The sequence below is a fragment of the Pan paniscus genome, chromosome 20 (assembly GCF_029289425.2).
Source record: "Pan paniscus chromosome 20, NHGRI_mPanPan1-v2.0_pri, whole genome shotgun sequence".
Taxonomy (NCBI): domain Eukaryota; kingdom Metazoa; phylum Chordata; class Mammalia; order Primates; family Hominidae; genus Pan; species Pan paniscus.
In genome coordinates, this window is record NC_073269.2 from 10,609,063 (window position 1) to 10,633,025 (window position 23,963).

A 23,963-nucleotide genomic window follows, 5' to 3' on the forward strand; every position below is an offset into this window, starting at 1 on the left:
AACTTGATAACTTGATAATGGATCACTTGAGGATAGGAGTTCCAGACCAGCCTGGGTGAGAGTGATAGTCCATCTCAAAAAAAAAAAAAGAAAAAGAAAAAAGAAAAAGAGCCAAGCGCAGTGGCTTACGCCTGTAATCCCAACACTTTGGGAGGCCGAGGTGGGTGGATCATGAGGTCAGGAGTTCAAGACCAGCCTGGCCAAGATGGCGAAACCCCGTCTCTACCCAAAATACAAAAATTACCAGGGTGTGGTGGTGAGCTCCTGTAATCACAGCTACTCAGGAGGCTGAGGCAGGAGAATGGATTGAACCCGGGAGGCGGAGGTTGTGGTCAGCTGAGCTCGCACCACTACACTCCAGCCTGGGTGACAGAGCGAGACTCCATCTCAAAAAAATTAAAATTAAAATTAAAATTAAAAATTAGAAAAAATCCTGGGCAACTTGGCTTGCTGAGGCAGTTTCTTTATCTGTAGACAGGGATGAAGCAGTGCCCACCTCACGGAGTGCTTGTGAAGAGTCCATGAGACAACTCTTAGGGAAAGCCTGACTACATTTTTTTTTTTTTTTTGAGTTGGAGTTTCGCTCTTGTTGCCCAGGCTGGAGTGCAATGGTGTGATCTCGGCTCACCGCAACCTCAGCCTCCTGGGTTCAAGCAATTCTCCTGCCTCAGCCTCCCGAGTAGCTGGGATTATAGGTGCCTGCCAGCACGCCCAGCTAATTTTTCCTATTTTTAGTAGAGACAGCCTTCACCATGTTGGTTAGGCTAGTCTCAAACTCCTGACTTCAGGTGATCCCCCTGCCTCGGCCTCCCAAAGTGCTGGGATTAGAGGTGTGAGCCACCTCGCCCAGCTTTTTCTTTTTTTTTAGTACAGGGTCTCTCCTGTCGCCCAGGCTGGAGTGCAGTGCAGTGGTGCAATCTCGGCTCACTGCAACCTCTGCCTCCTGGGTTCAAGAGATTCTTGTGACTCAGCCTCCCAACTAGCTGGGTCTACAGGTGTGCACTGTACTTTAGGATAATTTTTGTGTTTTTACTAGAGACAGGGTTTCGCCATGTTGCCCAGGCTGGTCTTGAACTCCTGGCCTCAAATGATCCGCCCGCCTCGGCCTCCTAAAGTGCTGGGATTATAGGTGTGAGGCACCAGGCCTGGCCAGAAAGCCCTACCACGTTTTTACACATCCATAGTCCTTCCACTGCACCTTGGAGGTTCTGGGAAGCCTGAAGGAACCACTGTAGACCCTCTTTCACTCCATATTCTTACTTTAGGAGCTCAGACCCAAAACCATACCCCGAAGGCCTAAAAGAACCTTTCTCTGGTAAGGCACGGGGCAGGGAAAGCCACACTCTGATGCTGGGAATGGATTTTTTGGTTCCAGAGTAGAAGGGAGAAGACATGCTCCAGAGTCCCCAGCGCCAAGCTGAGCCCAGCTGAGTCCCCAGCTGCTGCCTGCTGACAAAAGTGATCTCAGTCAGTGGCTGCCACGGTGATCCTGTAATGTGGGCTGCTCAGGAATGGAACTCCTGCTCCTCTGGGTGGAGCTGGAGCTGGAGCACAGAGGGGACAGATCTGCTCAAATTGGGCCAGTGACAGCTTTGTCTCCTGGAGGTTCACTGAGCTCTGCCACACTGAGGCCAGAGAAAAACCCACCAGAGGGAAACTGGGAGATGGCACGCTGGCTCCTGGGAAAAAATGTCTTTGCCTACATTTTTATTTCCATCCATCCAGCCATCCATCCATCCAGCCATCCATCCATCCACGCATCCATCCTTCCTTCCTTCCATCCATCCTTCCATCCTTTCTTCCACCCACCCACCCATCTATTCATCCATGGTCCACCCAACCAATCATCCACTCATCCATCAAACCACCCATCCACTCACCCACCCATCTGTTCATCCATCATCCATGCATCCACCTTATGAAACCAAGTTTTCTTCTCAACCCAAACCTTGCTGTCTGCTTCCAAGTAGAGAGCACAGCATCAGAAGCAGGATGTGAGCTGAATTCTCTGCCTTCTTGAATTGCTGGTAGCATCGTCTCCAGCCTTGCTCACACTCCCCACCCCCACCAGGCTTGGTCCCAACCCTCCTTCCCCGTTTTGGTCACTGATCTGGGGGCACTGGGACAGGTAGTCGGGGCAGAGGGCCCCAGGCTACCTCGCACGCCTGCCCACTGACTGGACAGGAGGAACCAGGCAGGTGCATGCGTCTGCTTTCCCATCTGACTTTATTTCACTTTTTTTTTCTATAAAACTCCTCCATAATTTCACAATTTAACAAAAGTTTAAAATCCAGGAAAGAAACAATCCTGTAACTCGTTACAAACACGATTCTCCTTATTCCTTTCATCCATGAGTTGGTCTCGGGCCGATGAGTGTCCTAGTTCCTAGTGAGACACATTCTTTGTAAAAACCCTTATGGGCAAGAAAGGTATTCGATACCATTTGCTTTCCGGCGTCGGTTTACATTTTTGTTCAGGAGAGAGCAAAACACAGAGATTTGCACTGGGGGCAGGCGGCTTAACACGAAACACGTGGCAATCACAAAGTGCCAGGCCCCTTCCTATGGAAGTGTCCCCAGAGCCCTCATGGGCCCAGCCGCCGGGCAGCTGGGGTGGGGTGGGAGAACAGCTGGGAATGCTGCCTTTGGAGCCCATGCTGCCCAGCACGTCCATCAGGTGGTCACGGAGCCAGCCCTGGGCCCAGAGCAGCTCTGGAGGACAACGTGAGGCCTTCTGGCCAGAGGAGGTAACTGAGAACTGGGTTGGTGCTTCCGGAGGCCTTGGAAACGGCAGGAAGGGCCAGACGCCACCACCGAGAGCAGGCGGGGGAGCCCGACCCTCCTCTGGCTGAGTGGAAGGCTGCTTGAGTCGCTGTGTGGATTTTGGGGGACTCTTGCGAAGGAGAAAGGCCAGCACCCTGGGCTGAGGTTCCTGTCCGTGACCCCGGCGGCCTCTTGTGCGTAGAGCACCCAGCAGCACGGGCCCCCGGTCAGCCCCCCTCAGGCCAGTTCCTTCAGTCCAATGTCTTAGTTTCCAGAGAAGAAAGGAAGCGCCCCATGGTGGAGTATTGTTGGCCGCCCTGGGAAGGGGAGAGGGGGCACAGGGGCCTGCCCTCTTCCTGATACCTGAAGGCAGTGGGGCCGGGAGAGAAACAGAGCAGGTGGCGAGGAGTCCCGGAGGCTTCCTCCGAAGGTTCTCGGGCCTTTCCCCGAGAGTTCTGGGGAGTTTCCCCAGGACAGCTGGCATTGGGGGCAGCCTTGGAGGCATGGGTCCCCACCAAGGAGTGTTCAGGATCTGCTGACAGAATCAGAGCAGGGACAAGATGAGGGACCTCAGGGAGGGACAGATGGAGCCCCCAAGTCTGAACTCATAGGGTGGGGAGGAGGAGACATCTAGGTGGGTTCGAGGGGGTGCGAGCCCACCTCCAGGCCCTCAGCCCTCTTTTCCTCATAACTTGGTCAGGGCACAAGGACTTGAAAGGACTTGAAAGTCAGGGGGTTGAGAGGACTGGAGGCGCCTCGAGTCAATGTCTGGGAAACAGAGGCTAACCAGGCAGGCCTCCAGCCCCTGGGACCCCCAGCCATGATGGGCTGGCTCCGCGGGAGCGTCCTGGCCCTGGAAGAGTGGGCTGGGAAGGAGGACCGGCTTGGCCCCTGGAGAATCTCAGGCATACCAGGAGTGGGGCTGCGGGCGCGGCACCAGCATGAATTGCGGCGGTGGAGGCCGGGGCGGGCCAGGCCGCGACCAGAGAGAAAGGCAGCCTGGGAGGGCCAGCCCGGCCAACCCACCGGGCCTGCTGATGGCCGAGCCCACGCTCGAGGGGCTGACCAGAGTTCAATGCGCCTCAGAAAACTCCATAAACTATCCCGTCTTATTTGGCAAAAGCTCATATTTTTTTTCAAAGTTTGAAGACTTGAATGAAAGAGAGGAAGAGGAGCCTATGGGAGGAGGCCGAGCCCCAGGGCGGCTGATGCGAGTCTGTCCGCGGAGACTGTTGGCGCTAGTCTGGGTAGAGCCCGAGAGCAGACTGGTGGCTCCCGGGCGCCCTGAGGACTCGCTGCCCTTTGTAGTGTTGGCCGACCCCCCGGGAGCCCCGGTAGGAGGCGGCGGCATCCTTGGAACGGCAAAGGGAGAATTCCTCCATGCGCCTGGAGAGGGCCAGCTGCCGTGCCTGGCTCGGCCTCCAGCCCCACAACAACACCGCGGAGACATCTTAACCTACAAGCCCCACCGTACGCACCCCCCACCCACCCCACGTGCACTGCTGCCACAGAAACGCACATGGACACTGCTCTTGACCAGACAGTGCACACACATATATAATAGAGAGAACTATACAGCACGGACCCCAGCGCAGCGCGAGCCGGGGAGGAGCCGGCGCTAGGTCTACACGGAGGACGACGCAGACACACAGGCAGGGCCTTCTGAGGTCCAGGGTGGGCGGAGGGTGTGTTCTGAACCATTCGGGAGGCTGGAGATGCCCCCCAGCCGTCGATCCGCTGCTCAGAAAGGCTGGGGCAGCGACGCCGCACAGCCCGCCGAGCAGTGGGGGCTGGTCCCAAGGCTGGGCGAGGGGCCCCCGGCCCTGTCTCTGCCCAGAGCTGCCTTCAACACCAGCCGCTCTCTGAGGGGAGCCCAGAGAGCCCGGGGGGCGGCTCGCGTGTGGCCCAGCCCGGCCCCAGGGCTCCTGGCGATGGAGCGGGGAGAGTGGGCAGGGAGCCGCCGAGGAAAGTGCAGCGGGCCGTGCGGGCGAGGACAGGGCTGTCGCTAAGGCAGTGCTGCGGGCAGGCGAGACGGGAGAGGAGGGCAGGCGAGGCCCGGCTGCAGCCTCCCAGGACCCCGGCGGTGGGGGCCCGGCACGCGGCCCAGGGTCATGTGGCCACGGCCTCCAGGCAGCTCTGCAGTTTGCGCACGGTGGTCTCGTCCAGGGAGAAGAGGTCGAAGTCGAAGGTGGTGTTGGTGACGTTGAAGTGGCCAGTCTCCTCGATCAGATTCACAATCTGTAAGGTGGTGGCAGGTGGCTTTAGGGGCAGGAGGCCAAGGGTGGGGTTGCCCTGTTCCCCAAGAGAGGTAGGGGCTCCTGGGGCAGCACCAGGGGCCCCCGCAGCCCACACTCCTCACAGGCACCCCGACCTCGGCCGGGCAGGACCCTCAGGGGGGCGATACCTGCTGCAGCACGTTGCGCTCCCGCAGCGCCATCAGCCTCCGGTGTAGCTCCACCAGCTCATCCGTGTAGGCCTGGGGAGGGGGGGCAGGTCTCAGCAGCGTGTGGGGGCCCTGGACCCTTCCTGCTCCCGTGCCCAGCCCCACCCATGACCCAGTCCATCCCAGCACAGGACAGAGGTAGCCACGTCCACCCCAAGGAAGGCCCAAGGCTGCAGGGGCAGCCCCTCAGCTCCAAGGCCACACCGGGAGGGGAGGAAGGACTGTCCCTGCTCCTGCCCAGGAAGAGTCCAACTGTGGGGTGTTGGGGGGCTCTGGGGTCCTCCACTGGCTGCAACTCCCACCACCCACCCCTCCGTAGCCCCCCCGCCTTGTCGTAGGTGCCCCCCCCACCTTGTCGTAGGTGCCCCCCACCTTGTCGTAGGTGCCCTTCTTGAGGATCTTCTCAGGCTTGCTGCAGGACTCGGGGCTCCTCCGGCCTGACACCTGCAGGGAACCCAGGTCTCTGCTGAGCTGTGGCCCACACCCTCCCCAGCCCCGAAGGCCCCACAAACCCTCCTAGGACAGCCCGGCCCAGGGCTAAGCCCGGCCTCTGGTGCACCCCCTGCCTGCAGGCCCCAGGCTCACCTTGCTGTTGGGCGGGGGTGGCTTCTGGGGGGGTGGGGGCTCACGGCTGGGCAGGGAGGAGTCGGCGCTGTTGTCACTCTCGCTGTCGCTGAAGCTCAACCTGAACCGACACACGGGGGCGCATCAGGCCCCTGCCGCCACCACCGCCCCCACCCCACCCCCAGGCTCAAGCCTCTGCCCCGCACGGAGTCGGTGCCTGAGCCCACACACCCCCAAAAGCTCCATTCACCTCTGCGCAGGAACCTCAACTTAAAAATACTGTGTGTGGCCCCCAAGAGGAAAGAACCCCAAGAAAACCAGGCCACCCAGAGGCCCTTTGGGGGCTGCCCGAGCAGGCCAAGAGTGGCCCGGGATACCCGGGACACAGAGCCCCCCAGCCAATGGGCCTTGCTGGGCTGTGGTCCTCTGACTTGGTTCTGTGGCTTTAACAAGGGGAGGAGGAGCTGCCTGCTGAAAACCTGCCCTCTTCTCCCAGCACTGCCCTAGGGCTTCCATGGCCGCCCGTCCCTCTGATGCTCCCGTGGCCGCCTGACCCTGGTTTGCTCTGGACAGCAGGCCTCCATCAGTTACATCGGCCCCCTGACCCTAGAGGGTGTGGCCCTAAACAGGGGTATCTGGTGGTGGGGAGAGGTCCAAGCTCTCAACCTCCCCTACCCTGGGGGGCAGGTCTTTGACCTCTGCCTCAGTTTCCCCATCTGTGAAAGGAGGCTGCTATGACCACACACAGAGCCTGGGCCCATTTTTCTCTCACTCTGCGTGCCTGGGGTCCCGCTCTGCCAGGGATATTTTGGGCTTGATCCAGTGAGAGGGGCCCCTGACAACCATCACTTCACAACACGTTTAAAACACAGCAAACCCCAGGCCTCCTAGTGAACAAGGAGGTGCCAGAAGCAGCTCGAGCATACTGGACTCCCCGGTGGGCAGCACAGCCATTGTCCCTGTTCCTGGCCTGCTCCTGCCCCGGCGCAGGCTCCGTTCATCTCTTAAACTTGCCCCTCAGTGGCCTCAGGCTGGGGCCACTCTCTGCAGCTGCCTCCCGGCTCTGGCAGCTCCAGGTCTGGCTCACGTTGCCCAGGCGACGCCCCTGCCTGCGCTCCTGCCGGCCTCTGCCCCGCATCCCACAGGTGACTGGGATGACGGCTGGGCACCGCTGCAGACTGGGCTTCCCAGGCAGCAGACCAGGGTGTGCAGAAGCTCCGACGGTGCGGCCTGTGCGCTCCCTGCCCCAGCAACGCAGGGACAAGGCCGGCAAGCCCTCACCCAGGGCCCACACAAACGTTCCGGGAGGAATCGAAAGGCGCTTCGCGTGTGGCTCGGTCCCTGTGCCGTGCCTGCCAGCCCCTCTAGAACCGAACCCTCCGTCAGCCTCTCTGCGCTCACGGCTCTTGGCGCAAGCAGAATCCACCCTGAATGTCACCGAACGAGGCGGGAGCCTGCTTCCAGGTCCTGTCCCAGGGACGCCACAGCCCTCCTCGTGTCTAGAGTCTAAGTCCCTGTCGGAGTCGTGGGCCCAGACCTCCCACCAGCGGCTCCCCCGCAGTGAGCCACTGCTCCTGCTCTGTCTGCGGTGGGTGGGAATCCCGCCATGTGCCTGCTGGCCTGGCGCGCTGCACACGGGGGACCAAGCAGAACCTGCTGCCCAGCTTGCGTGAAGGTGGCTTTAGTGAACAACACACCTGCAGGCGTCTGTGAGGCTCCCATGCACCTTGCTGGGTGCAGGCTGATAACCAGCCCTGTCTCCAATAGGAACCACTGAGGCCTGGAGGCCTCAGCCTCACGGGAGGAGGGGCTGACTGCCGGCTCTGCTACAGCTTTGGAAAAGCCTGGACCCCCGCCCGCTGAAGCCTGTGTGCCCGGGGCCAAGGCCGGCACGTTCTCCACTGTCGCTGGGTTGGAGGCCGAGCGCATGGAGCTCTCCCAGGTGGGGTCACGCCAAGGGTCCTGCATATCCCAAGGATGTGCCTCGGCACCCCTGTGCCTCCCGGGGAAAAGGCCACAGGCAGCCAAAGCTGCTCCCACACTGGGTGTCCACTGCCCCAGGACGGGGCTCTCCATGGATCCTCGCCCCATGTAAGGCAAGTGGGAAAGGACTGGGAGTCTCCTGGCCCAAGAGCAGAGAAACAGGCCTGCTCCCCTCCCCCCACCTCCAGCCTGGGCTCCCTCCTGCACCCCTCCCTGCCAGATAGCCCACACCTGCCAGCGACCACGAGGAGGGATGCCACCCAAGGCCCCAGATGGGGGCAGCCCTTGAGGCCCTCAGCCTCAGGGACCAGGAGAGGACACACAGCCCCAGGCCCACCCCAAGGCCCAGGCTGGACTGGGGCCGCCTGGGGATGGATCCCTGCTTTGGCCCTCCCAGGGGACCCTCCAGTCCCAACCCCACCTGCAGCCCCACAATCACTGCAGACCCAGCCGGAGTCGCCCCGGGTGGCCGCCTCCGCCCCCTGGCTCCCACCGGGCCGTCACCTGGAGTCCCTCCCCGGGTTGGTCTTGCCGGCAGCCTCCTCGCCTGACGAAGAGTCGTCCTCGTCGGACTCCTCGGACTGCAGGTCCTCCACCATGGAGCGCAGGGGTCCTGGGGAGGCGGGGCAGGGAGGGAGGGGAGACAAGGGCAGGGCTCCACTGAGCCTCCAGGGCCCCTCGCCCATGAGGCCACGCAGAGCTTCTTGACACTGGTGACCCCCAAATGCACACGCCCGCCCACCTGGGGGTCCCTGTGCCCATCTCTAAGAACTGCCCCCACACCGGCAGCCACCTGCTTCCCCTAGAACGCCCTGGCTCCCCCACCCCTCCCTACCTTCCTGGCCCTGCTCGCAGGCCTCAGGGGCCTGGCCGGCAGTGGGCGCGCAGGGCCCCTCCATTGCTGCAGCCGGAGGAGAACCCCTCCTCTGCTCGGGGCACAGAGATCAGAAGCTCTGCCGAGAGCCCAGGGAGGGCGAGGGAGCCACAGCCCGGCTGGGAAGCTGGGCCTGGGGTCACAGATCTGTCTTCCTGCACCCTACGCCGGCCTGCCCACCCCCTCGGTAATCCCCTCTGCTGCTCCCAGTCCACCGTCCTCCCCTTTCTCCAGAGGCACACGGTTCCAGTCCCCTACAGACGGCATCTTGGTTTATATTCCTGTTACCAAGGCAACAGAGGGACACAAAGCCCTCAATTACCTTAGTCACATGATCCCGCTTCAGTAGGTCCCCCTCCCTTCCCGGCAGATAAGAACACTTGGAGCGAGTGTGGGCTTCAAGGGCCCCATCCCCCAGCCCCCTCGGCAACTGCACGGCTGAATTCCAGGCCAGACTCCCTCCACAACCCCGCACACTCCTCTCCCCCAGCCCCCCTGCAAAGGATTCCAGGCCAAGGGGGAAGGAGGCTCTTGTTCCAATCCAGGAGTGGAAACGCTTTTTGCCTGGGAGTGGGTGCTGGGGTCTGGACTGGGGCCGGGGGCTCAGGGCAGCTCTCCCACTGTGTCCTGCAGGCTGCCTGGTCCCCAGGGCCCTCCCCACTCTGGGGCAGGCTGGTGCAGCCAATGGGCCTATGTCCTTTCCCCAAAAAGCCGCCCCTACTCAGGGTGGCCTGCCTGGAGAGGGAGAGGGCACTCCAAACACTCCGGCAGCAGGAGACCCCGGCCGTCCACAGGCAGCCAGCGCCTCGCTGGCCCTGGGGAGCGGGTGGGATGGGCGGAGGAGGTGACGCCGTCCGTCCATGGTCCCCAGCAGCACAGGGAGAGTTCTGGCCATGGGCAGGGCCCTCACCAGAAGCCCCTCACCAGCCTGGCTCCAGGCACAGGGTGCATGCCAACAGCCACCACAAGGAACAGTGCCCCGGGCCTGACTGGAGGTCTGGTGACTTGTTCCTGCTTTGCTTTTAAATATAGACTCCCCCAGGCCACCAAAACCCTCCATGTACAGATCTGCAGGGCCCAGCCTGTGCAGGCAGTGGACGCTGAGGAATGCCCATGTGGCCTGAGCTCCGGGCCCTCCCCGGCCCCATCCGTGCCCCCCAGCTGCTCTCCATACACACCTTGACTGTGGTTCTGAGATGGCTCGAAGTCTGAGTCTGAGCTGGAGTCTGAGCTGGAGCTGGAGTTGGACGGGCTTGACTGGGCAGACTTCACCCAATGGTGGGATGGGCAGGGAGGGGAGAAAGGGAGAGCTGTCACCTTTCAGCAGAGACAAAGGGGGCCCCCTGGCAGCAGCTACGCTGAGTGGGTCTCCCCCAGACACCCCTAGGGTCCCAAGGGTACCCACGTGTGCCGCTGAGAACCCACTAAGGAGCCAGCGGCCAGGCCATGCGCAGCCTATAGCCTCCCGTGCCAGCCCTAGGACACCCGTGGATGTCTGGGTTTCCGGTAGCGCCAGGAGACCGTGTGGACCACGTGGGCTCTCCTGTCTACCCAGGCAGGTGCACAGGGTACTGGGAGGGAGGCTGGGGCAGGGGCTTGAAGTCCCACAGGTGGGTGGGCCTTGCCTTCGTCCAAGAGGGCAGGCATTGACTGGTGTCGCAAAAATGTCTGGAACAGGAAAGCTGGGTGTGGACACTTCTTGTTCTGACCCAGTGCTGTCCGGGGCTCAGGGGTGGCAGAGAGCTCTGTATCCCCACCCATTCGCTGCTCCTACCGCCAGCTGCCCAAGACACTGAAGAGCGTGCGTGCACAGGGGACAGAAGCCATGGGTAAGCCCGGCCCCACCCGCCTCCTCCTCCTGCAGCTGTCCTTCCAGGCTCAGCCACCAGGGGGCAGTAAAAGCCACAACAAGGACACAAGGGGTGCGATGCCAGGACAGAGGGTGACAGTGCAGGGCAGGCGCGTATGGGGCAGAGGTGTAGCTCCTGGGTGGACGGGAGGCAGGCACTGCAGACACCTGCACGGGGAGGGGCCCATTGTTCTGGGCCCACATTTCTGCCAATGAGCTCATCCCAAGGGGTGTGCCAGAGGACATGGCGGGCCCAGGGCAGCCCCCTCACCTCGGGGGCCCGTCTGGTGGAACTAGGTGGCTTGAGCCCCTCAGACCAGTCCCCTCCAGGGTCCTCCCTCCATCAGGAGGAGGCAGCTGGTCTGCTGGATTCTGGCAGGGGCCGCTGCAGCCGCCAGCCATGCAAGGGAAGCCGTGAACGGAGTACTGAGCTGGTGGGACTCAGGACCTTGAGTGCCTGGGAGCCCCCGGCCCCTCCCCTAGCATGTGGAGGAGACAGCCTCCACCCTGCAGAAGGGGCCCCACGAAAGCCCAAGGCCTCCCCAAGCAGCAGGTCCAGACTCACCCGTGCCTGAGAGGGAAGAGGGACTTCCCAAGGGTTTACTGCAGCCCAACCCAGCCCCCTCCTGCCCCTCAAACCAGCCCCTGCCAGCGCCCCTTCCCACCAACACATGGCGCTCCCTGATGAATCATCACTGGGAAAGCCTGCCATGGTGCCCATCAGTCACTGCCCACTCAGGCTACCTGAGTCCCGAACACATACCCCAGAGCGTCCAGGACCCCTGGCTGGGCCTGCCTGGAGCTGGGTGATGCACAGCCTGGACTTCTGTTCTTGGGGGCCGGGGGTGAGTAAGAGGTGACCGAGAGATGGCCTATTTAACCCCAGCCTTCTAACCAGCAGGCCTTGCTACTCAGAACAAGGCCGTCCTATGTCAGCCTCAGTTTTCCCAGCACCGCCAGCTGCCCGGACACCGAGGCCAAGGCTAGTCCTCCCTTGACCTCCGGATGGAATCCCTGGGGCAGAGGGGTGGGCACCAACCTGGAGGGAGGTGGACTGGAGAAGTATCCAAGGTCCTGGCCCCATATCCCATGCACTTTCTCACTAAGGGTGGAGAGGGGGCAGTTCAGGCGGCCAAAGGAGGCTGCGCAAGGTCAGCAGGGATGGAAGCAGAGAGGATGCTGAGCCCTGAGAGGCCCCCGAGCCTGTCCTGGCGCCGTGCCAGACAGAGGAAAGCCAGTCAGCCACACGCATCCCCTTTCCTTCCACCCAAATCCAAGGGGCAGGGAGGAAAAGAATCCGGAAATGGTCTCAGCCAGAAGAGCCCTAAGGTGGTGTGATCAGAAGGGCCACCGGAGCAGGCCCGGGGCTCAGAGGGAGGGCGGAGCAGACTGGGTCCACGACTGACTCCAGATCCCCAAGGGCCAGGGAGACCCCAAGGCAGCAGCTGGAGGACGTGGGAGCTCGGCCCGGGGACTCGGCCCAAAGAGTTGCCCTACGAGGGTGGGCGTGGGCCAGACCCCAGTTGGTGCAGATTCCTCCGATGGCTGGTTCTGGTAGCACAGCCACACACAGCCTCTGGGGAGGAGCAGCCCAAGATGGCCAAGGGGAAGCCAAGGGGCCAGTGGTCTGGAAGGCCGATGTGCTTCTTCACCATAGCAGCCTGGGCTTCGGTGAAGCCCCCGGGGGAAGAGGCGTCAGGGACTCTGTGCTGTTGGGGCCTGGGTCTCACTCCCGCACAGACCTCGGGGCGCTAAGCCGCATCGCTCAACAGCCTCTCAGCACGCGGGGCGCTCTTCGTCGGCCAGCAGGAAGTCCCAAAGCCTCCTCCAGCAACTCCAGCCTCAAGGCCGCCCAGCCACTCTAAGCAGCGGCGTCCGAGGTGGCAGGAAGCTCCCCACAAAATATTCCAGCTGTTTCACAACACTGGTGGCGGGAGCCAGGAGCCAACTCGCTCACTGCCGGGGGCCAGGCCGGGTGAGCAGAGCGGAGTGGAGCGGGCCGTGGAGCTGCCTTGCCGCTGCCCAGCGTGCTGCACACCCAGCCCCAGGTACCAGAAGGCCTCGCCTGGAGATGCCTGGCCTGGGACTGCATGTCGCTCAGTACCTATCCCCAACCCTGGGGTAGAAGGGAGGGGACAAGCGCCTGCCCAGGGCTGTGGTTGCTGCACAGGCAGAGAAGGGGTCAGGCTCGGTGCCCAGCAGGCACCACCAGGCCCTCCCACAGCTGGGAGGGCTACTGAGATGGCCCGGGACTTCTGGAAGGTGGCACCGGCCCCCCCACCGCCTCAGGGTCATAGCAGATGGTGCCGTCTTCAGCCACTGCCAAGCCATGGGAGCACCGGGCACTCAGCCTTGCCAGCCTATGTGTCTATGAGCCAGGATGCACTGTTACCCAGAGGCTGGACCGTCACCCCCAGCCAGCCCCACCACCTCCATGAGGGCCCTGGGGGCAATGAGCGCTGCCCACATAACCCCCTCGGGCTTTGTGGCTGGGACCTGCGTTCAAAGCCCCAGCGGCTTTTCAAAGCCTCAGCAACCCAAAGGCAAAGCTTCCTTGAGGGCAAGCCGGACCCACAAAAGGCCCCTGAGGGCTGGGGCTGGCAATAGAGGTAAATGGCCCAACCCTCATCCATCCATTCATTCATTTTCACCTGGCCCAGTGTCTGTTGTCTAAATGCCAAGTGCCAGATAATAGCGCTGGAAGACACCACCGCCGTCCCAGGCCCCAAACAGGGTCTGGCCACAAGACCATGAGGTGGCTACCAGCTCTTGCGGCTCAAGTCATGTCTGATGCAGTCCTCTGAGAATGTCCGGACGCTGTGCTGTGGGACAAGCCAGCAGCCTCTCATGGTGACAAGGCCGGTCCCTGACAGGGGTCCTCGTTCCAAGCTCAGACACTGGTGGGGCCAGATGTGAGTATCCCCAAGTCACAGCTGTGTGCGATGGGTGTGGGCAGGAGGGATGCTCTTGACCCCACCAGCCACCTAAATAGGGAGCCGGGCACGGCCCTGTTGCTCCTCATGGCTAGGGGCTGTCTGAAGCCCTCATCATTAACCTCCAGACAAGGGTGAGTCTCCCAGATGCCCTATTGGCAGAGCTCCAGGCCGGGCTGACCGCGCCATGGTCAGAGCAACCATGAGACACGCTTGCCCACTGGCACCAGAGCGGCCAAGACCCGGGCCCGTGCAGGGGGCTGTTGGAGGAGGGGAGCTCAGAACCTCAGGACCACACCATCATGCTTTACCAGAATCACCCACAAATGCCACCGAGGAGGCGAGGAGGGACTCCTCATGAGGCAGACTTTATCACCTGACAGACAGGGAAACCGAAGCCTAGTGAGGCGTGGAGGCCCCAGGTTACAAGAAGCCAGTGGGAGGAGCAGCTGGTGAGACCTGAGGTCCTGGCTCAGATCCCACCTCCTTCCACTGTTGCAGAAGGGAGGCGGGTCCCACCACACGGCCTGCACCTGGCTGCCCTGCCCCCAGCACTCACTCACCTCGGACTTGAAGGAGGCCTCGTCCTCTGAGTTGGACTCCTCCACCTCCAGGGCCTTTTTGGCCTCCCGGGGCTCACTCTCGGCCTTCACCTTCTCCCCTCTGGTGCTGCTCTTGTCCTTGGCCGGCTTCTTGTCCGAGAAGGAGGAGGAGGAGGAGGAGCGGGGCGAGGTGCCTGGAGCACTCCGGGACCCCTTCGAGCTGCTCTTCTTCTGCTTCTTGGCGCTGGGCTTTGGCGAGTCGGCGGTGGCCGGCCGCTTGCTGGAAGCCCGGGGTGGGGGTGGGGGTGGGGGTGGGGGCCCACCCTTGGGGGACGTGCTTTCCAGCTTGGTCTCTTTCAGGGCCATCTTGGGTTCCTTGAAGGCAGCCTTGGGCGGTGGCGCCTTCTCCTCCTTGGGCAGCCGGCCCTCGCCCAGCTTCCGCGAGGTGTCCTTGGAGCTTTTGGCCTGCTCACGCTCCAGCTCCTTGGAGGAGCTCTTGCTCTCGGAGTCTTTGCGGGGCCGCTCCCGGTGCTCCTTGGTCACCTTGTGTGGCTTGGAGGCCTTGCTGCTCTCCTTGTTGGCGTCCTGCAAGGCCAAGAGCAGGGAGGGCAAGGGGAGAGACAAGGTCACGTGGCATTGCGGGGCGCCCTGCTCCGCCACCCCTAACCCCTACAAAGCATAATCCACCTGATTCAGCCTCAGCTAGAGAAACTCTTCCATAAAGCAAAAAGGTAAGGCAGCAGGTGAGAGTTTTACATGGAGCTGTCCCTTTAAACTACTAGGAAGTGTCAGCTGGTCCCCGGCAGCTGCAGGCTAAGATTCCCCTCAGAATTGAACTGACATTCCCTGAGTGATTCAAGAAGAGCACAGGGTGAGTCAGGCAGAGCATGGCCACTTCGCCCGCACCCGCCCGCCCTAACACCTCGCAGCTGGGCCCGGGCAAGTCAGAGGCTGCGCTGGCACTGCGGGGTGCTGGCGGGCACTGGACGCAGCCCTGCCCCTCATCTCAGCCTCCTTCGCCCAGCACTCATGCTACGTGCGGGAAGCTCAGTGCTTCCTGCTCGGTCACTCACGGCCTTCCTTTCTGAGCCCCGTCGGCCCCTCTCCCCAGGACTCCACACCCCCAGGGTCCAGCCAGCTCAGGCCTGGCTTCGGGAAGCCAACTGCTGAGCGCCCACTGGGTCCCAGGTACCGCATGGAGCAAACAGCTCCCAGGCTTCCCGGAAGGGAAACCGCCTGGGTCGCTTTCCTAAAACACCGAGGACATTCCTAGGTCTCTGCCTCGGAAACCCCGGGGGTTTAGGGTGGAGCTGGACTCGGGGGCTGATCCCATTGAGGACAGAGGTAAGATGATGGCAGAGAGCAGCAGGACACAGGCCCAGGAGTGAGCCCAGCTCTGTGACCTGCACACCACAGGACCCAGGCAGAAAACCCCAGCCATCTGTGCCTGCTTCCTCGAGGAAGGGCAAGGCCACCACCTCACTGGGCAATGGCACAGGCCAGGCTGGCAGCGAGCACACAGTGTGGGGGCTGCCAGCACCATGGCTGAGTTGGCTCACCCCGCGGCCAGCCTGGGCGCTGCTGCTTGTATGCTGTATGTTTCTGCCCTACACCCCATCCGATAGGCACACTGCCAGCACTCCCCGCGGTGGGAGCCACGCATTCACCTTCCCTACAGAGACCCTGTATCACCCCACACACCCAGGAGCACTGAGCAGGCTTCTCTGCTGTTAGCCACCAGGGGCTCCACCCTTGCTAGGAAAGGAGCAGCGGCCAGCAGGTGCACGGCGGCCCCAGAGCCTATCCAGACGATTGTGTACCTGGCCTCCCAGCACAGAAGCCAGCAGCAGCCAGACCCCGAAGGCCCTGGGGAGGGGCTCCGGGAGCAGTGAGAGTACCAGGGAGGAGGGGGGCCACGCTTCACAGATCCCCCAAAGACATGCGGGAGGGGCAGGCTGGGTAGAGGCCTCTGAAAACCACCTGAGTGTCCAGGGACAGACTCCTCCCAGCAAAAAACCACAGGGCAGACACAGCAGCTGCCCCATGGCCAGTCTCCTGGGCTGGCCATCTTCTTGCAAAGCCACAGCCCACATTCAGTGTCAAAGGCTCAGGAACAGTACCAGTGGCTGTGAGGCCTCTGCCACCTCCTTGGAGAAAGGGCAAGCCCTGTGCCCAGCCTGGCTCTTCCACCTGGGACAGTGGGAGTGCCCCCAGAATCCCCCCAGCTGGCCTGGGCCATGCAGGGCTATCAGGGGGTGTCCCCTTGGGAGCTGGGGTGTGGAATGGGGCTGTGCTCCACAGTAAGCTACTACCCAAGGAGGGAGGTGTGAGACACTGCAATGCCACCTGCCACCCTGGCCTCTTCCAGCAGGGGACACACGCCCAGCTGGGCTGCAGGAGCTCAGCCGGGGTCACAGCCACCAAGGGCAGAATGAGAGCAAACTCCAAAGGCACGCCAGAGGCCCCTAACACAGTTCTCACTGTGTGCCCCTGGCCTGGAGTCAGCTGAGCCGCCACTGCCACCAGGGCTTCCTGGCTAGAAGGAGCCTTCCCACACAGGAGCACAGGCACCCGACACCACAGGTTCTGAAATTAGGCACTATGATTTTTTTGTTTGTTTGTTTGCTTGCTTTTGTTTTGAGACGGAGTCTTGTTATGTCACCCAGGCTGGAGTGCAGTGGTGCGATCTCGGCTCACTGCAAGCTCCACCTCCCGGGTTCATGCCATTCTCCTGCCTCAGCCTCCCGAGTAGCTGGGATTACAGGCGCCCGCCACCACGCCCGGCTAACTTTTTGTATTTTTAGTAGAGACAGGGTTTCACCGTGTTAGCCAGGATGGTCTCCATCTCCTGACCTCGTGATCCGAATTAGGCACTAAATTTTAAGCATAACATGAGCGCTCTCCAGGGTGAGAAGCCATCAAAATCACGTTTGCAAGGTTGTCTGCGAACCTCCACGGGAAAGAGCAACCAGGCCAAGTACCTGACATTACATGGGTGACACCCGGCTCCCTGCAGCTGCTGCCAGGCAAGGCCGTGAGAGGGTCCTGCCCCCTCTATGAGGCTGTGGTTCCTGCCTGCCACGCCACTCTTGGGTGGTGGCTGTGAAGTGGGGACAAAACCCCAGGACTGAGTCCCCTAAAGCTGCCGCAGCTGCACTCACCAGCAGTCCCCCGGCCTGGGGATTCTGATGGGCAAGGCCCCAAAAGGCCCACCTATCCCATCTCTCTGGGCTCAGGGAGCCCTGCTGAGGCACCTCTGCTTGGAGCACATGGCCCGGCCACTCACTCTCCAGGCAGACAGCCAGTGACCAAAGGAGGTCGCTCAGCTGGGGAAGAGGCCGGTTCATAGGCCTGTGCCACCCAGGGCTCCATGGTGGGGCCGACAGCTCATTCACCAGGCTAGGGCTCAGGGCAGAGGGGCTTTCTCAGAATGCCCTCAGCAGACAAGTGCCTCGGCAGGACCCCGTGCTGCCCGACGCTCCCCACAGATGCCGCCTACATCTCTCCACCCGGTGGCTGGAGAAGCCTCCAGGGACGGAGAGGGTGGAGCCCACAGGCCTCCTAAGCCTGGTGGATAAACTCACCAGCTGGGGCCTCCAGGGGTCTCAGAGACACTCCGGCAAAAGATACCACCAGCAGCCCCAGCAGACGCAGCCCCGCCAGCCCCAGGGAGGGCACCTCTCCAACCAAGAAGTCCTTTCTACGCAGGGTTTTAGGTGGCTTGAAGTGACCCGTACAGAAGAAACCTTGTTGTGGTAGCTGAGAGGGACACTGCCAAGATCCCCAGCAAGAGCTTTTCCTTCATTGAGCCTCCACAAGGCTCAGGGAGAGACAGGCCAGGAGGCCGAGTGGGGAGACCCCAGGGTTCCGTTTCCTACTCAGAGAATCTGGCAAGTCTGACGATTTCTAAGACCTGCTGGCCTTGGGGAAAGAGCCAGAAAGACCTGCCTGGGTGCTGCGGTTCTTCTCCCGTGTGGCTGACGGTGAGTCTGTGAGGCAGCTGGAGAGCCCTGCCTGTCCTGCCTGGGATGGCTGGGCCCACACGCAGGGCCTGGCAGACAAGTGAGGTGAGGAGAAAGGAGAGGACCGGTGGAGAGATGTGTGGGTGGCAGGCACCGGGCAGCTGCCCCGAGGGCCTGTGCCGCTCAGCCTCCAGGAACGACTGTGCTGAGTGGGCAGCTACAGAGGACTGGGGCGTGCTCACGGGTTAAAGGGACACTGTGATGCCATCAAAGGGCTCTCTAGCTTGTCTTCTGAATTGCTGCTCAGGGACGGTTTAGAGAGAGAAGCCTCAGAAAGGCCGAGTGCCACCCACCTGACCGACTGGGCCGAGATGAGACCGTAAAAAGTTTCTTCCACACTGAAATTCAGCTGGCACCCACCTGGCTTCCCCTGCCCTTCCCCCACGAAACTCTGCAGTGAGCCATAGCCCGAGATGCAAAGCCTGGCATAGCCAAGGGCAGAAGTAGCCCCAGCTGCCCTCAGGAGGGTTGAAGAGGTGGGCAGCTGCAGCCTAGACAGAGACACTCTACCCAGCGGCCGCCCCAACAGCCTTCGGCGAAGGTCTCAGGGCTTCAGGCCGAGCAGTCCTGGGGCCCTGCCATCACTTGGCAGAACGGGAGAGGACTAGGCAGGGTCTCTGGCCTCAAGATGAACAGGGCAAAGAGCCCATGATCACGGGCTTATTCCTGAAATCCTAGGGAAGCGGCAGTGCGCAGCGAGGGGTGTGCAGAGAGCTCAAAGAGGAAGACGCCAAGGGAGCGAGCAGGTGCGGAAGGCCCAGCCCAGTGGAGGGAGGGCGCCGGGGCCAGACCCACCACAGCTGGGCCCCGGCGCTCCCACGCGACTGGGCCTTCCGCCTCACTAACCTTGGAGCCGTGGGATGGTTTGGTCTTCTTGGGGTCAGAGAAGGCAGAGAGTGGAATTGTGGGTAACATGGGGTAGTCAGGACTGGGCCTGGACACCGTGTCTGCTCCTTCGGGCATTACCATCACCTAGTGACAGAGAAGAGACAGTCATTATCGATGGGCAGGGGGCAGGGGGCCCACACGGGCCGGGCTGAAGGTGGTGGGACTTCCCTCTGCAGGAGGGGAGAAGGGAGAGCCTGAGCGCTTTCCCGAAAGAATCCCAGGCGCTTCCCTGCTGGGGACTGGGTGCTGAGCACGCAGAAGAAGCAGGCATGGGTGGGGAGCGAAGAAAAGCCCAGGGTCCCAGGATGGCTGGGACCAGGTGGGGCCACGCGGCCTTCCGGGAACAGTGGACCGGAGGGCTGGCCCAAGAAGACTTGCGGAGCACACTGAGAATCATGAGAAGGCAGCTGCGGCCGAAGCCTGACCTACGCGCTTAGGTTTAGGGGGAACAGCTCAGAAGTGTGAGAGGCCAGCCAGATGCCTGCGAAAGGCAGGCAGCAACTTCCCAGGGTGCACATGGGTGCAACTCCAGTGGGTCCCACGTGCCCGGGGAATGAGCCGTCCTTGGTGTGCGGTGACTGCAGCGGACCCGAACAGGGCAAGAGCACCCAGGCTGAGGCCAAGACCAAGGCAGACGACCCGTGCCTACTGGGGGGGGCTCTCTGCAAAGCAGGCCCGAGTGAGCCAGCGAGCCTGCAGCATGGGGCACCTGCTCCTGCGCTCCATCAGAGGCTACGGATGACGAAAGTTCTGGGGTCCTTCCAGGAGGGCTCCCAGGAAACACCTGCTGTGCAGGGGGAAGCTCGGAGCAAGGTCTTGAGATATCAACACTGCGAGTTAAGGAACGCCACCACCACAGAGAAAAGCCTCCCAGATGGCCGCAAGAGAGAACAAAAGAAGAAAATACACTTCAAAAAAAAAGTATTGAAGTCGGTAGAAGAAGCACCGCTAACAGCCTTGAGCACCTGCAGTTCCCGGCCAGCCAAGCCTTTCATCTAAGGACGCTGATGTCATGCGGCCATGGGCCCCTAGGGTCCCTGCTCTGAGCTGCTTCTCAGAGCCTGTCTGACCATGATAGCTCAGCACTGACAGCATGTGTGCCCCAGCCGTCCCTGAAAACACGCCACGGGAGGCCCTCCACACTCTGGAGCACGCACACCACGCAAGCTCACGGAGGAGCCACAGAAGGCTGCCATGCACAGATCGGCTTGCCAGGAGGCTGAGCCCCATTCGCTCTCAGGCCCATTCCTTCAACTCTCATGGTAATTTACCTTCTTTCCCCTCAAAACAATGCCCTAGACTGACTTTCAGGATCACGCAGTGTCTCGCTCTAGCACAGACCGTTGAGAAAAAGGAACTGGGAACTGAACACGCAGATGACTCCCACCTCCCACAAGTGCTGCCAGGAGGACCAGGCTCCCCGGCGGAAACACAGACCCTCAGCCATGGGGGCAGAGACAAGACACGGTCCTAAGGGGCACAAGGCTGGAACAGCGGAAAGTCCTACCCTCTCTCCCATTACCGATCTCCAAGCGACCCCCAGTGAGAGGAGCAGAGAAAGCAGCGCTCGCTGACACAGAAACCAGACCCTCCTCCCGGGTCTCCCAGCACCCGCGGCGGGGGGCTGGGGTCACCTGCTGCTAGACGGCCACTGCCTGGTCCCGGGAAGCCCCGAGAGGAGCCCCTGCCACCGAGGCCTCCGGCTGCTCCTAAGGCTGAGAGCCCCACTCCAGGGCAAGCCCCGGAGGCCTGGAAAGTTCCTGCCCAGCCAGCCAGCTCCCCAGACAGCCCACCCTCAGAGGGCAGAGCGCCCAGCGCCTGGGGCAGACACCCCCCACGGCGCCTGCTTCAGCCTGCGCGTCTCTCTGTGGAGCCAGCGCTCCCTCCTGACTGGCCCTTCCTCCCAGCCTTGCCCTGCGCCTCCTCCCCGCCCCTGGCTTTTATGTGTTGAGACGATGCCCTCAGAGCCTTCATTGCTGCGGAGCAAAGGAAGCCGCCTCCCACAGGGAGCCAGGTCCTGGCTGCAGCCCAGAGCGGCCCAGGGAACGCCACTTCCCATAGCCACGCCACCACGGAACCTCCGGGGATGCCCAAAAACACCTACTGCAAACGTGGTGAAAACACCTGGCCATGAAAGAAGGTGGAAAAGCGGAGCCAGGAGGGCGCTGGGACCCAGCCCTCACATCCTCGGGCCACCGAGCACTCAGCCACGCCATCCACATAGACCCACGCCGGCACCGCCCTCCCCAGATCAGAACCACAAGCAGGGCTTTACAAGGATCGCAGCAGGACTCACTCAAGCTTCTACATGGACAGACGCCTCCTTCTTCTTAGGAGAACGACGGCCACCAAGGACCTGACCATGCCCCATGAGGAGGAAGGAGGACTCCCCAGCCTGACACCCACAGCCACGGTGCCCCAAATTCACTCAGGAGGCAACCCACCCCACCCGCATACCCCACACGTCACACATGCCACATACACACCTGACACATTCACATACTCCCCACAACACACGTCACACCATACGTGCGTGACACACCACACACACTTCCCGCAAGTGACACGACACACACGCCATGCACACACCATACATGACACAGCAGACAGCGTATGTACATACCACACAACACACACACACACGCCCCACACATCCCACACCCGTGACACCACACACCACACCCCTACATGCCACACATGCCACACACTGTACATGCCACACCCCACACGTACACACGACACACACCCCATACCACACATGCCACTCACACCATACACGAGACACATGCCACACACCACACACGTACATACACATGACACACCACACACCACACATGACACACACCATGCCACCCCAGCCCGCTCCATCACAGGCTCAGGCTGGCACCCAGGCAAAGGCTCTGTGGCCCTGGGCCCTGAAGGTGGCATTGCTGTTCTGTCACCAGGCCTCAGCCTGCACATCCCTCCCTCCACGCCCCCCTCCTCCATAACCACCACCAGCCCTGCGCCCACCCTGTTGCCAAGAGCCCTCATGGGGAACTCTGCGCCCCCACAGGGTCCGGAGGGCTCAACTCCAGCCACCGCATGGGGGTCCCGGCCACACGACTCCTGGAGAGCCCTGGCCCCAGAGCTGGCACTGTCGTCTGGCCTCCCGAAGTCAGAGGTGATGGCGATGCGCACGGCAGGGGCCCTGTGCGGAGGCCCTGCCCGGCTAGTTACAAGCCAGCTCCAGGCCCAGCCACGCGGTCAGACCAGCCTCGCGCCCATCCCTTCCCAGCACTTCCTGCAGGAAGGTGCTAATTACCCATGGCCACCCAGAAGCACAGGGTGACCAGCAACGAGTCACCTGCAGCCACCATGCCCCGGCACAGGTTGTGGAGCTCCCAGGTCCCCTCCAGCTCTGCTGGGTGCTGCCGTGTGACCTGCGCCTCGGGTCTCGGCCCCCAGCACCGACACCTCTGGCTGGGCACAGACGGCCGCAGCAAAGCAGCCTCGGTGGAGCAGCCCCTTGGCGGGCAGGGGCGGGGCACACTCACCCCGCCGGCCCGCAGGAGCTTGTACCGGAACTCCGTGGTGGGGTTGTTGAAGGTGAGCTTCTCGCAGCGCAGGTGGTTCACAGGCGGGTTGCCTTCCAGGTTCAGGAACAGGTCGTAGGTGAAGCAGACCTTCCTCGGCTCCTCCTGAAACAGAGAAAACAAGAAAGTCTGCATCAGAGGGTGGCCGTGGGGCAGGGACACAGCTCCCCATTGGCCCTGGTCCTCCCCTCTCCCTCACTGGGCCTCTGCTCCCCTCCCTCCGATTTGCGCCCACTTCTCTCTCAGGGCACCTCCTGCCCTGCCCTTATTCAAAATCGACCAGCTTACTATGTGCAGCTAACTGGGTCTTGCAGGCCCCATGGCAGAAAGCAAGCTCATTCATAGCCATGCTCTCGGACTGTTACGGGAAACATGTACCCCCTTCAACCCTCACAGCGCCACTAACGGACAGGGAAACCGACGCACAGAGACCAACTAACACGTGGCAGCACTGAGACCTGCCCCAGGCCTCTGAGGCCCACAATCTCATCACCTCTATTCCGCGCTTCATTTGCAGCCAGGGCCAAGCCCGACAGACGCAGGACACAGGACGCAGACTCGAACGACAGCGCAGCACCCACAGGGGGCAAAAGTACAAGGTCACGACCCAGTTTCCAGGAGGCTCTGTCCACTTTGGGTGCCGCCCCGCACCCTCGCCAACCCAGAAGACAGGGATGCTCGCCTGGCATGGGGCAGGCGCTGATGGATTTTCCGCACGAAGGTGTGAGGAGTTGACGGGGTGGCCTGGAAAAGGGCTGTGAGTGAGGGGCTGTGATGAATACAGAAAGGCCAGGAGGGCTCAGGGCAGGCAGGCTTGCGGGAAGGAGCTGTCTGCACGGGCTCCTGTGGAGGCCTAGCCGCATGTGCAGGGGCTGCGTTCCTGTGAACCTTGAAATTTCGAAGCAAGATATATATTTTTTTTTTTGAGATGGAGTCTTGCTCTGTTGCCCAGGCTGGAGTGCAGTGGCGTGATCTCGGCTCACTGCAAGCTCCGCCTCCCGGGTTCATGCCTGGAGCCTCCCAAGCAGCTGGGACTACAGGCGCCCGCCACCGCGTCTGGCTAATTTTTTGTATTTTCAGTAAAGACGGGGTTTCACCATGTTAGCCAGGATGGTCTCCATCTCCTGACCTTGTGACCCACCCGCCTCAGCCTCCCAAAGTGCTGGGATTACAGGTGTGAGCCACCGCGCCCAGCTGAAGCAAGACAATTTCATCTGCTTTTCCTTAAGAACCCTGCCCCATCCCAAATGATGTAAGCCACAGGTCCCAGGGGAGTGTGGGAAAACCGCACTATGACAAGCCCGAATGTCACACGGAGGAAGGGAGGTTTTCATAGAAACAACGTGCATGGGCCGGGCGCGGTGGCTCACGCCTGTAACCCAGAACTCTGGGAGGTTGAGGCAGACAGATCACTTGAGGTCAGGAGTTTGAGACCAGCCTGGGCTACGTGGCGAAACCCTGTCTCCACTAAAAATACAAAAATTAGCCGAGCGTGGTGGTAGGAGCCTGTAATCCCAGCTACTCGGGA

General features: G+C 61.7%; 1 protein-coding gene and 1 pseudogene across 5 annotated transcripts in view; both read right to left on the reverse strand.

Annotated features, from left to right (window-relative positions):
• Nucleotides 1-2,207: 2,207 nt before the first annotated feature.
• On the reverse strand, nucleotides 2,208-4,212 carry LOC103786209 (uncharacterized; annotated as a pseudogene).
• Nucleotides 2,208-23,963, reverse strand: part of MLLT1 (MLLT1 super elongation complex subunit) — a 69,728-nt gene continuing 47,972 nt past the window's right edge. For 3 of the 5 annotated variants that reach the window (XM_034945992.4, XM_034945990.3, XM_034945993.3), the window contains exons 4-12: nucleotides 22,397-22,540; nucleotides 18,819-18,944; nucleotides 13,972-14,535; nucleotides 9,805-9,892; nucleotides 8,257-8,365; nucleotides 5,791-5,890; nucleotides 5,578-5,649; nucleotides 5,167-5,238; nucleotides 2,208-5,000 (exon numbers count right to left, since the gene is read on the reverse strand). In XM_034945992.4, coding sequence (XP_034801883.1) covers nucleotides 4,872-5,000; nucleotides 5,167-5,238; nucleotides 5,578-5,649; nucleotides 5,791-5,890; nucleotides 8,257-8,365; nucleotides 9,805-9,892; nucleotides 13,972-14,535; nucleotides 18,819-18,944; nucleotides 22,397-22,540 — 1,404 coding nt within the window. In that variant the 3' untranslated portion in view covers nucleotides 2,208-4,871. The remainder of the gene's footprint in view (nucleotides 5,001-5,166; nucleotides 5,239-5,577; nucleotides 5,650-5,790; nucleotides 5,891-8,256; nucleotides 8,366-9,804; nucleotides 9,893-13,971; nucleotides 14,536-18,818; nucleotides 18,945-22,396; nucleotides 22,541-23,963) is intronic. The other 2 variants (XM_055104062.2, XM_034945991.3) reach the window with 1 other exon arrangement.